The 13,861-nt window shown below is 37.0% G+C and overlaps 1 protein-coding gene across 1 annotated transcript in view; it reads right to left on the bottom strand.

Moving 5' to 3' along the window:
* LOC107573505 (deleted in malignant brain tumors 1 protein-like) overlaps positions 1-10,973 on the bottom strand; it is a gene marked incomplete at its 5' end in the record, with an annotated part of 22,907 nt that extends 11,934 nt beyond the window's left edge. Inside the window, 9 exons of the mRNA XM_016259942.1 lie at positions 723-1,037; positions 1,199-1,497; positions 1,781-2,099; positions 8,252-8,557; positions 8,742-9,043; positions 9,153-9,459; positions 9,702-10,016; positions 10,206-10,517; positions 10,652-10,973. Coding sequence (XP_016115428.1) covers positions 723-1,037; positions 1,199-1,497; positions 1,781-2,099; positions 8,252-8,557; positions 8,742-9,043; positions 9,153-9,459; positions 9,702-10,016; positions 10,206-10,517; positions 10,652-10,973 — 2,797 coding nt within the window. The remainder of the gene's footprint in view (positions 1-722; positions 1,038-1,198; positions 1,498-1,780; positions 2,100-8,251; positions 8,558-8,741; positions 9,044-9,152; positions 9,460-9,701; positions 10,017-10,205; positions 10,518-10,651) is intronic.
* Between the last annotated feature and the right edge of the window lie 2,888 nt (positions 10,974-13,861).

Genomic DNA, 13,861 nt, shown 5'->3' with positions numbered 1-13,861 from the left:
ACTACAGGCGAGATCATTTATGTAAGTGAGTATAAATAAAATAAACTGTGACATATTATACCTAAACATTCTTCATACAGTGGACTACCAGTAACATTTATAAAAAAAAAAATTGGGACCAAAAATTATTCAGACACTTTTGACCTGACCATGTTTTGCTTCAGTGTTTTTTCTTTAATTGCGAACTTTTTACACCACAGACTGAACAAAATTAAGCATTGCTTGGTAATTGGACAACAAAGCATTGATAGTTGTGTAAATATTGTCATGCTAACAGTTGTCTGAATTTTTGGTTGATTGTAATCCATTACATACCTTTCTATCAAAGTTATCTGACATTATCAAGCTGAATTTGTTCTGACACAGTTTAACTCGGAGTTCTTGTCATATTTTATTACCATTTTCTAAACTATAGCAAATAAACTGTGATAATGTGAGAAATGTTGAAGGTGTCTGAATAAATTTTGGTTTGACTGTATATTTAATATTTACAGTGAAGACTATGCAGTGCTATTTTACATTTGATTATTCGGTTTCTGTACCTGGACACCTACAATCTTGAAAAAACGTAAACATTGTGTAAATAGCACAAATAAATAAATAGAACGAACATACAAATCAAACAATTTCAAAAAGGGCCCACTGGTACAACCTGCACTGGGGCCCCGCAAACCCCAGCTACCGCCCTTATGTCAGTAAATGTTACAGTAATATGGACTCACTAGAGCAGATGACTCCAACATCTCGACTATGAGAACATTCAGCTCGACTCCATGAAGAGATGGAACATTCTGAGAGTTTTGTTTCATTCCCGTCACAATCAAACACATCAGCCCAGATTTCACCACTTCCCTCTCCAAACCAGTCTGATCCCACAACAGACACAGCAATCCCACAATTCAGCTGTCTACAGAGGACACTGGCAGCTCTCATATCCCAGCATGCATCACACACTGTTCCCCATTTACTGAGGAACTGAAGCTCCGCTCTTCCAGAACAAGAGTCTGAACCGTTCACCAGCCTGAGATCAGTGTAACCTGGAGAAAGAACACAGAGCTTATCTGTTATTCTCATGTTCTTAGTTCTGTTTAATACAGTCACTCGAGGCTTATAATGATGGTACTGATCAACCAATTAAATTTTAGTATATTTAACAATTGGATTTGTTAAATAAACAGGTTAAACATTTTACCGGAACATATCAGTCCAACATCATTTTCATGGGTGCAGTTTATTTTATGTGAGGTTGATGATGGACAGCGTTGAATGTGTGATTCGTCTCCTCTGCACTGAATCTCTTTTGATCCGATCTGAGCGTCCCCTTTACCAAAAGCAGCAGCTCCCAGCACCTGTACAGGAGCCCCACAGTCCAGCTCTCTACACACAACCTCTGCATCCTGCTGGTCAAAGGCAGCGTCACACACTGAACCCCATCCACCTGCAAGAAGCATCTCCACTCTTCCAGAGCACAGCTGAGACCCAGCAACAAGTCTTGACCTTCCGTAGTTTATAGTTTCTGATTTTATTTACACAACAGAGAAGACCATCTGTCACTATGATTATTTTACAGACATAAAACAAGAAGCAAGCTCTTTAATTTTTTTTTTAAAGGATGAAAGTGAGTAGTTTAGACCATAAAAAAATGCTAATTATAAATTAATTGTTTATAAATTGCTCTGAAAACAATTATCAATTATTATTTATTATTAGTTTAAACTGCATATCTTGTTTATGGATGAAAGTTTGATCAGTGATGCATTACCAGGCTGATGTATGGAACAGCTTACCTGTGCATTTGACTCCAGCATCTTCACCATGACCACAGTCACTAACACCCCATCCTCTTGATCTACAGTTCTTCAGTGTAGACTCTGATCCACTACAGGCCACATTATCCATCCAGATAGGTCCTGATCCTTGACCAAAGTGAGCCTTATCCAGAGTTTCTACAGCCTCTCCACAGCCCAGCTCTCTACACACCACTGCAGCATCAGTCATATCCCAGTCATCATCACACACTGTTCCCCACTGACCATGATGAACCTCCACTCTACCACTGCAGAGACTGTTACCACCAACCAACCTAACAGTCTCAAAATCTGTGCATAAAAGAGAGAGAAAGAGATTTAACAACAGTAGCAGTAAAACAGAATCATAAACAGATTACAGCAAAATCAAGATACAAAAAAATTTTGTAAATTCAAACTGTACAACTACTGCTGTAAAAGAAAAAATGACAAATAATCTTATCATTAAATTGGTTGCATGTAAAAGCTCAAATCATTCATAAAATGTCATTCTTAATTAATGATTAGTGTTACGAGATCTTATTTTCTAGATATTACACAGGCCTCTATTCACGTTCTAGTGATTTGAAGCCATCATAGATTAAATGCTCATTTAAACACACATTTAAATTAAACTCTTTACTGTCCATTTGTGTACTTACCAGATGTAATTAGAGTGATTATAGAGGAGAATAAAACAAGTGTCAGGCATCCCTCCATCATTTTCTGCTCGTCACACCCTCTGTTTGACTGTCAGCACAAGATTCTCTGCTGCTCCCTCAAACACACTGAAGAAACTGGCTCCTGTCAGCCCCCTAAAGAGAGAGAGAGACTCACAGCTGCCAATGACACTCACTGTTACCTTATTAGACAGAACAGAGGAAATCATCAAACACAATCAGTGACAAATCAGAAAGCAGCATTTTTATTTTCTCCATATATATCAATAAAGTGTGAGCGCTGATGAGCGGGACTCCTCCTCCAGCGTGAAGAGACACTTCACTGAGGACAGACTCGTGTCAGTCATAAGTCAGTGTGGAGATAAAGTCACACTAAACTTAGAGCAGATTGATACAGAAACACTGCAGCTTATATTCAGCATCAAAACCTGAACCTGAACACAGCAGATACAAGCACTGATGACTGACTGCTCACTTACTGAAACTTTATTTTAAAATAGTTGATTTTTGCTATAAATTTATAAATTAGAATAAACAGAACATTTTAAAGTTATTTTTTAGAAACAAATGTGTATAATGTTAGGTGGATTTTACTTCACCATTATGATGTTCCAATCAAGAGCACAATAAACAGTATGTTAATACATTATCAAATGAACTGGACTGATTGTGTACAACAGCAGAAGGCTATTCAGACAAGATTTGTAAATAAACATTGTTTTCTGTTCTAAAGATATTGATTTGCCATCATATCAAAGACATTTGTGTGTTTAACACTGCAATGTGTAATTCATCCAGCAGATGGCAGAAAAACACTTCTCATTGTAAAGAGGAGCAGACAAGAGTCTTGTCCTTGTGTCACCACATGAGGGAGCTTCTCACTTTTTTCCAGACAGAAAATGTACACTTATTCAGCTACAATTCTAATTTATTTCATGTAGAGCTCATTTCACAGCTCGTTCATTTTACTTTTTGTCTGCTGCTATAATTTATTCTAACACTCAGAGTGACAGAATGATGTGAATACACTATAGCAGTGAGAGTGATATTTATCATATTTTCATTCGTTTTTTAAAATAATCTCTAAAGTATGGCCCTGGGGGTGGGTTTACTATTTCGAGGACCCTAAGCAAGATCAAGACCCCAGGTCCCCTCAGTAGGGGTCTCCACACACTTGATGGTTACTGTACCACTACTGCTGTTGGTCATCAGAGCAGTCATGTAGTCATTATTTTGACCAACAAAGAGAGCTGCGAACACCCCTAAAAATGTCAAAGCTCAGTCCCCTTAACACTAAACCCAACACGATTCCGCTCCAAAGCTGTATTCAAGACTTAGCGTATCCCATCATGTATCATGTTCAGGAACTTGTGCCCCGAAAATGTGAAATGGAGGAAAACATTCCACTGTAAGTTAAAATAATTAGATATTACATATAATTTGGCAGTAAAACATAACATTTTACATTTTATTGGAACAAAGATGAGTATGTGTATTACGTACATCATTTACAACTGTTTTTATTGCTTAATTAGAAGCACCACAATTACTGAATTGTGTTCTCTGTTATAGGGACGACTGAACAGACATTTAGAAGTTTATTTCAAAATGCAAGATATTGAAAATCAAAATAAAGCTCTGTAAACATTTGCATTTTTATAGCAATATACACGTGTTCCATTTAAAAATTTTTTATTAACTTTTAATGAAAAGTTACACACACTTGTGGTGTCCTCACCCACTTGAACACTTGGAACAAATACAAGAAATACATAATGTAAGTAGACAAGTAGTCACGTGCAAAGACCGCAAGTTTGGGTATTTGGACAGGCACTGAGAGGACACTGCGGTCATAATGGGATGAACATGGCTAGCAATGATACTCAGGCTGTGGGATTTCAACAAAGCTCAATTGGTACTAAAGGGGTCCAAAGTGTACTAAGAAACATACTCCACACGATTACACCACATGCAGCAGACTGAACCATTGAGAAGCAGGATAGTTGTCATGCTATTTACACCCATTTCTGACCCTACCATCCGAATGTTGCAACAGAAATCGAAACTCATCAGATCAGGCAACCTTTTCCCAATCTTCTGTTGGCTGATTTTGGTGAGCCTGTGCAAATTGTAGCCTCAGTTTCCTGTTCTTAGCTGACAGGAGTGGCATCCAGTGTGGTCTTCTGCTGCTGTAGCCCATCTGCTTTGATGTGTTGTGCAGTCAGAGATGCTCTTCTGCTTATCTTGGTTGTAATGACTGGTTATTTGAGTTACTCTTGCCTTTCTATCAGCTCTAACCAGTTTGGTCATTCTCCTCTGGCATCAACAAGGCATTTTCACCCACAGAACTGCCACTCACTGGATATTTTGTCTTTTTCAGACCACTCTCTGTAAACCTTAGAGATGGTTGTATGTGAAAATTCCAGTAGATCAGCAGTTTCTGAAACACTCAGACCAGCCTGTCTGCCACCAACAACCATTCCACGTTCAAAGTCACTTATATCACTTTTCTTCCTCATTCTCATAGTCATTTTGAACTTCAGCAGATTGTCTTGACCATGTCTAAATTAATTAAGGCATGATTGGCTAACAGCTGAACAAACAGCTGAAGTTGCCAGAGTTGGTTGAGTGTTTTAACATAGAGATAACAAAATGGGCAGTCTGTGAGGTGTATACTTACCTACAATCAACCAAAATAAAACCTGCGACTACATGCTATTGTTTGTCAGCAGCGAAGAAGCTCTCATTAAGCTTCTAGGATTTTAAAAGTACCAAAAAGTAGCAGGACATTCAGTGGTTTCATTTATGACTGCAACACATGTACATAGATGACGTCACACAACAGGCAGCTCTGCGCTCATTTTATATTGTTTATATATTATTAATGTTCTGTTGTGAAGCATTATTAATTAATAATATATTGTTATAAAGTGATTCATATGGTTTATTGAGAAGAAATATGCATTTTAAACATGTTACAGGTTGTACACGTAACACTTCTATAGCCTGGTAAATGATGCATAAAAGTAAAACGCCCAATAGACAAGCAATATGTGTATTTATTTATTTATTGCTTAAAAACACACCTGATCACATAAGATAATATTTTATACAGACTTGTGTGTGTGTGTGTGTCTATTGTAGAAGTTAGATATTTTCTTCCCCATTTATCACTCACAAAACTCCAGTACTTGCTGCAGTGATGCTGAGGGCTGTTAAATCACTGATGGGGCATTTGGGTTTATATTCAGAATGTCTTAGAATGTGTTGCTTGTGCTTTGTTGTGTAATGTCTTACTCAAATACACACAAACATTTGTCTGAAATGTTTTTATTGATATTAACAAGGCCAAAAAAAATAATACAACAAAATCTCACAAAGGCAAATTAAAAAAAGTTTTAATACAAAAATGGGGGGGGAAATATAAAAACCTGAGATTTGACATATTAATAACAATATCACTCAAACTTTGTTCAGATTTGTTGAACCGAGGCAGGGGGTGTGATCACTGAGCGAAATGACCCCCTTCTTTGTTTGACTCCTCCTCCACATCATCATAATCTGTTATTAAGAACAAAATAAAAAACCACGTCAAATAATATAATTAGAAGAATATTTTAAAAGTCTAAAAATGGAAAACTATTAAAAAAATTCTAATATAAATAAAGATGTTAGTATAGTGAGAACAAAAGGGTTACAGTAACTTACCCAACAGGTTTCTCACATCTTCACTGACACTCATCACATCATCATACTCCTCCTGAACTCTCTCTGATCGAGAATGACAGAAAAACACGTCATTTCAGTTTATAAAACACTTCATTTCATTTGAAGGATCCCTTTTTCTGTATGTGACTTGATGACACGGAACGAATATCTAATTCTGATGTAAACATGGAAAAGGTGATTTAAAAAAAAAGTTGTTTTGTGCATCTCACCTGTTACCCCTTCAGAGCTCGGTCTATTAATGATGACATCATCATAATTCTCTGGTGTGTTCACTACACATGCACATGAGTCCAAATTAAATGAGCCAAAAAAATTAAATAAATAAATAAAATATTAACACAGTAATTTAAAATATTATCTGTAATGATTTGATTTTAGAGGAATATTATTTTAAAAAGTTGATAAAATCGTAAAACACCTTTCTTGATGTCAGAGTCTTCTACAGATTCACATTCATCACAGACACACATTCATTACATTCAGAACAAACGTGAAATATCTATCTTAAATATACTGTAATATTTTAATTTAAATGCTGCTGTAGAATATCAGAGTGACACCTGTCTCACGATCTGCTTTCAGTCCATCAGTGATGACATCATCATAGTATCCCGGTGTGATTTCCTTCATCGTCTCTTCTGCATCAACACACAATATGTTTGGATACAAAAGCCAACATATGTTCTTGTTGCAGATCATAAGACTGAGAATTTATTAAACATCTGGTAATGAATCATGTGATCAATTAAAAAGGTCACTGACCTTTTAGGCCACTGCTGTTGGTGACATCATCATAATATGCAGTCTTGAACTCTTTTGCTAAAAAAGGAGAGCAGACGGTTAATATACAAATAAACAGCAGTATTTCAATAGTATTGAGTCATTGATCAAATATATAATAGAATTGCTAGTTACAATTATTTCTTTGTTTATGTGAATTCATTATAAAGGTTTTTTTTGTAGAATGTGGAATGTATATGCACTTCAGTTCTCTAACCTGAGAGAAGCTCATCGGCATCTTCATACCCAGAATGCAGTTCTTCAGAGATGAGACTCCCTGTTAAAGGAGAGCAGAACCGTCAAAAACATGTTCATCATTACAAACAGACTGAATCCTTTCGATTATAAAGACGACAAGACAACACAAAAATGAATTATTCACATTTAAAAAGTATTATAGAGAGAAATCCCTTTTTATTGGGCCTATTAGCAAATACACATGTACTGTATCCTCACATGAACCCATTCCTCACTGCCTTCCAGAAATACACACACACACACACACACGCACACCTGCACCTACACTTAAAATTATATGAACACCTGCTTATGACAATCTAAAAATACACACAGGAAGAGACGCTGACTGACTGACAGACACTCACACACACACACAAACATGCACCTGCAGCTCTGTGGTTCCCTTTCATGGGAACTTCGAACTGCGTCCTTTGGTTAAATGACCATGGTGTTGGTGTGCTTGACTGGCCAGCAAACTCACTAGACCTGAACCCCATAGAGAATCTATTGTCAAGAGGAAAATGAGAAACCGCTGTAGGCCACTGTCAAAGAAACCTGGGCTTCCATACCACCTCAGCAGTGACACAAACTGATCACCTCTATGCCACGCCAAATTGAGGCAGTAATTAAAGCAAAAGGAGCCCCTACCAAGTATTGAGTACATGTACAGTAAATGAACATACTTTCCAGAAGGTTGTTTATTTTATTGGTCTTAGGTTTTTGTTAAATGTGAGCCAAGATCATCACAATTAAAAGAACCAAAGACTTAAACTACTTCAGTCTGTGTGCATTGAATGTATTTAATACACGAGTTTCACAATTTCAGTTGAATTACTGAAATAAATGAACTTTTCCACGACATTCTAATTTATTGAGATGCACCTGTATCATTTAAGCCTCACAAATCATTTTATGCTCTTTCCATCAGTTAAGTTTAGCTTTTCTTAAACATTAGTTTACTCACAACATATAAACATTGTGTTTGAAGAAACATGACTACTGAAACCATTTTACATCATTTAAATATCATCTCACTTGAGCAGGTGATTTTGGCCACTTCATCCTTATTATTACAGTTATTCTGTCCCCAGGGTGAAGATGGACACTGCCACAGATATGAATCATGTGGTCGACACTTCACTTCATCTAGCCAGTTAGGAGCTGATTTCACTCTTGCTGTAGAATCCGACAAAACACCAGATCTTCCACAGTTCAGCTCTTGACAGATCAGACTTGCTGTGTCTCCGTCCATCTGGTTCCAGCACACATTACCCCAGGATCCATTGTAGAAAACCTCCACATTCCCTTCACAGCCCTCACTTAACCTGATCTCTTTAAACTCTAGATGGAAAAGGATGTGCATTAAAACAATTAACTCTAGATGAAATTGAAAAGAAAATATAATTTTAAAATACCAAAACTGAAAAACCTGGGCATTATGGATATGTGGATGTGTTAAAAGGTTATTTCTAAAACCTTTATATAAATTTTAAGTATAATTAAAAAAGCACAGCAGTGTGTTTACCTGAGCATATGACTCCTACATCCTCCTTGTGTTGACAGTCATGTTTTCCCCAGCCTGGAGAAGAGCAGCTCCACAGGGACGTCTCATTCCCCTCACACTCCACCTCATCCAGCCATATGGGTCCAGAACCAGGACCAAACCAGGCTGGTACCTGCTTGTTTCCGAGGGCCACTCCACACTGCAGCTGTCTGCACACCACATGAGCATCTTTAATATCCCAGGAGTCGCCACACACTGTCCCCCATGAGCCGCTGTGAAAAACCTCCAGCCTCCCTGCACAGTCTCCCCCAGAACCCACCAGCCTGATGGACCCGTGACCTGATATTCAGAGAAAGAAAAACACATTATTGATCATAAACGACTGAAAAATCTGTCCAGATGTTGTTTTTCTCACCAAGACAGGTGATTGACAGCTGTTGTGTGGAGCTGCAGTTGAGAGTTTGTGGAGAGCTGCAGTTCCCCAGATGAGCTTCACTCCCAGAGCACTGGAAGCCCGTCACACACTCATGACTGTGTTCAGGACTGGATGAAGAGGAGCCGTAGAAGTTCAGCACAGAGCCACAGCCCAGCTGTCTGCAGACCACAGAGGATTCAGTGAGACTCCAGGAGTCCAGCAGAACTCTCCTCCAGACCTGATGGACGAAAACTTCCACCTCCCCCTCACACTGTCTCTCTGCAGACAACCGCACCAGACCATCATGAAGAGCCAGAGAGGAATCTGAGTGAGAGAGCTGACATTTTACTAAAATACTGTAAATGTGTTAAAGACCACAGAGGAACATTTATATAATAAATATGCTTTATATCATTATTACATTTTATATAAGTAAATTCGAAACTTAACTGACACAAGCATTACTCTTCAGTCTAAAATGTATATGGAATAAATATTGCATTTTGAATAAGAGTAAGTCTTCCAGTAGCATAATGTCAGTAAATGTTACAGTAATATGGACTCACTAGAGCAGATGACTCCAACATCTCGACTATGAGAACATTCAGCTCGACTCCATGAAGAGATGGAACATTCTGAGAGTTTTGTTTCATTCCCGTCACAATCAAACACATCAGCCCAGATTTTACCACTTCCCTCTCCAAACCAGTCTGATCCCACAACAGACACAGCAATCCCACAATTCAGCTGTCTACAGAGGACACTGGCAGCTCTCATATCCCAGCATGCATCACACACTGTGCCCCATTTACTTAAGTACTGATGTTCGACTCGACCAGAACAGATGTCAGGGCTGTTTACCAGTCTGAGATCAGTGTAACCTAGACAGACAACACAGTTCTTACTGAAATCAAATACAAAAAAATAATAAAACACAAAAAAACAAGAGAACAGAGATAATCTGAGTAATTCTGTGTTCTAATCTCTGATTAATATGGTCAAATAATTCAGAGTGTTTTACTATTCAACAATTGGAACTGGATTCTTTAAAAAGAGGGTAAACATTTTACCAGAACATATCAGTCCTATGTCATTATCATGGGTACAGCTTATTTGAGCTGAAGTTGACAATGAACAGCGTCGAATGTGTGATTCATCTCCTCTGCACTGAATCTCTTGTGTCCACATCTGAGCGTCTCCTTTGCCAAAAGCAGCAGCTCCCAGCACCTGTACAAGAGCCCCACAGTCCAGCTCTCTACACACAACCTCTGCATCCTGCTGGTCAAAGGCAGCAGCACACACTGTGTACCATGTGTTCCCCTGAAGAATTTCTAATCTCCCAGAACACAGGTGGAATCCATTAACGAGTCTGGGGTGGCGACCTGTGTTTATATTACATAAATAAATATCAATGTAACAAAATGTGTGATGCTAATTAATTCCTTATTGAGATAAACATCAGTTCCTTCAAATAATTTTTTATAATAAAACATTTAAAGAAATTAGACTGTCTTACCTAAGCATTTGACTCCAGCATCATGTCGATGACCACAGTCACTAACACCCCATCCTCCTGATGCACAGTTCTTCAGTGTGGACTCTGATCCAGTACAGGCCACATCATCCATCCAGATTGGTCCTGATCCTGGTCCAAAGTGAGCATCACCCAGAGCCTCTACAGCCTCTCCACATCCCAGCTCTCTACACACCACTTTAGCATCAGTCATATCCCAGTCATCATCACACACTATTCCCCACTGACCATTATGATGAACCTCCACTCTACCACTGCAGGGACTGTTACCACCAACCAACCTAACAGTCTCAAAATCTGTACAAAGAAGAGAGAAAGGGATTTAACCACCTACAAGAAGAATATTGCAATGTTGAGAAACATAAGATATAAAAAAGTTAGTAAATACAAATATATATGTTCTTCAAGATAGACGAGAGAATATAAATAATCCTGTCATTAAATTGTTAGTCTCTAAAAGCTCAAATTTAACTGACAATTAATTAACTATTTTCATGAGATATAGTTTGTAGATACTACACAGGCATCTATTCAGTTTCTAGTGATATAAGGCCAACATAGATAAACTTCTCATTTAAACAAGTATAATTTCACCTTCTACTGTCTATTTTGTACTTACCAGATGTGGTTAGAATGAATATAGAGGAGAGTAAAACGAGTGTCAGGCATCCCTCCATCTTCTTCTGCTCGTCTCACCGTGAACCTGAACACAGCAGATACAAGCACTGATGACTGACTGCTCACTTACTGAAACTTTATTTCACAGACAGATGCTATAAATATATAAATTATAGTCAATTTAACATTTTATAATTATTTTCATTAAATGAACTACATTGTATCCATAATATTAAGTGGATTTTACTACAGTGTTATGATGTTCTAACACAATAAATAGTATGCTGAGATATTATAAAATGAACTAGACTTGTGTACAACAAATAGAGGGCTATTCAGACAAAATTTGTAATTAAACATTGCTTTCTGTTCCAAAGATATTCTTTTGGCATCATATCAAGGCTTTTGTGGGTGGGCATCATACTGCTTTGAGTAATTCATCCAGCAGATGGCAGCAAAGCACTTATTGTAAAAACGAGCAAACAAGAGTCTTGTGTCACCACATGAGGGAGCCTCTCACTGGTGAACATTTTATCTGGACATAAATGGTTAATTTCTCTATTCATAAAAATGGTAAAACTTCTTGGATTTTTTAAATGAAAAAAAAAAGACCATGATTTTTTTGTGTTAAAATGTTTTGTGTTAAAATCTTTCCCTAGAACAACAAACTTACAAAGGGGGCTGCAGCATGACTTAAAACAATTTGAATATATCCATATAATTTATAATAATAATAATAATAATAATACAAATATGAATAAGAAGAATCATCATCATCATTATAATAAATATTATTAAATACGTTTTATTTTACATTAGATTAGTATTATTGCAATAGTGTTTAGTTTAAATAATACAATATTGTGAATAATATAATATAATATAATATAATAAGAGGGGAATTTACAGGGGTTTTTTATCTCTTGCCTGTTTGTAGCATATATATAGAGTGGGTATAGTGTCTATAGTTGTATAGTTATATCTATCTGTATAGTTGTATCTATACAGTGGGTATAGAAAATACCACCCTTTAAAATTATCACATTTTGTTGCTTTTGCAGCCTGAAATGAAGACAGACACAGTTTTTGTTTCATCCAGCTGTATTTGCTCAGTGCAACTTGTAACATCCAAGTGAAAGATAAAACATCAACATGTCAGAAAAAATATATATATATTTATAAATATAAAAATATTTATTAAAAAACTGACTTGTAAACTCAATCAGGTTTAGTGAATCACCTTTTCAATGGCACACACAGCCATTTGACTTTCATCTGTGATCAGCTGTGGTCATTTTGATTAGTTCAGCATGAAAAGAGCTTTCCTGGAGCATTTCAGTCCTTGTTTCTATTTGTACAAACCGCTGCACATTCATGTAATTCTGAATTTTACAGACACAAGTTGACAGACATTTGGATGTGGATAGTACGATACATTTGGAACATTTATCAAGTTCAAGGATAATTGTGCATGCATTTGTTAGTAAATTTGAGACTCATTTCATCCCATACTTCTGTGTCACTATAGAAACGTCCTGTTCTGACCTCCAGCTGAACAAGTTCCTCCTCCTCTCCGAGAATTAACGGTCTCTCTCCACAAACTTCACTCATTTACTGGATTTAATGAAACAAGTTAATACTAACATTATTGTAGCCACAGACCTGGAAGAGTAAAATACTTGTTTTATTGTTCAGGTAAGAGCTGTAATTCTGTATTTTCATTATACCAATTTCTCACTATAAGAAATTAGTTTGCATGTAATTTTAGTTTGAAGCTTCATGAATTCAGTATTTCATGTGTTTAGTTTAATGTCACAAATTACACAGAGCACTGGCATTCAACTTTTATTACTAAACATAGAGGAGCAAGATGTGCGCCACCTTATCTGTCTGTCAACCAAGTTCAGCAGAATCATTTTAACTGGTTTATGCTTAAATATAAATCGAAAATACTTGATAACCCCTCTTACAAACCTTAGCCAGTTCAACTTCTGTTCAAACAGGAAATTTCACCACAGAAACCTCTTCATTTCCCCCCTTGTCATTGTGTTGGTGGGACATCAAAGCTAAAAAAGTGACGGGTCTGCTGACTGATGTCGCCAACTGTGGCTTTGTAGATGCGCACTAACAAATGTTCAATCACTTTTTATGATCTAAATAAACTCAATTTATATGTATGTCAGAATTTGAGTTTTTCTTAATCTTTACATTCCCATACATAATTTTACTCATTAGCATTTATCAACGTTTATAATTTTATTGCATAGAGTTAAAGTACTCAAGTGTTCAATTAAACATTAAATGTTTAGTTTTTACAGTTCTCACTCAATGCTGAAGTGAGCCTGAAGTTTAAGCTCAAGGCTTATAAGTCTGTTCCGATGCACACACACACACACACACACACACACATATACACCAGTAATCTGCATATCACTTTTCAAGAAGTCTTAACATTCCTAAAGACACAAGGGATTGACATGCTGACGTGTTGTGCTTTTCATGCACTTCCAGCTGGGACCCACAGCATTGACTCAGTACAAGACAACAATGCATTATGTCGTCTGAATTAATCAG

This window comes from Sinocyclocheilus grahami, unplaced genomic scaffold (assembly GCF_001515645.1).
Source record: "Sinocyclocheilus grahami isolate Dianchi unplaced genomic scaffold, SAMN03320097.WGS_v1.1 scaffold1963.1, whole genome shotgun sequence".
In the NCBI taxonomy this organism is placed as follows: Eukaryota; Metazoa; Chordata; class Actinopteri; order Cypriniformes; family Cyprinidae; genus Sinocyclocheilus; species Sinocyclocheilus grahami.
Note: the sequence above shows the minus strand (reverse complement) of the source record. Positions and strands in the feature narration are given on the sequence as shown.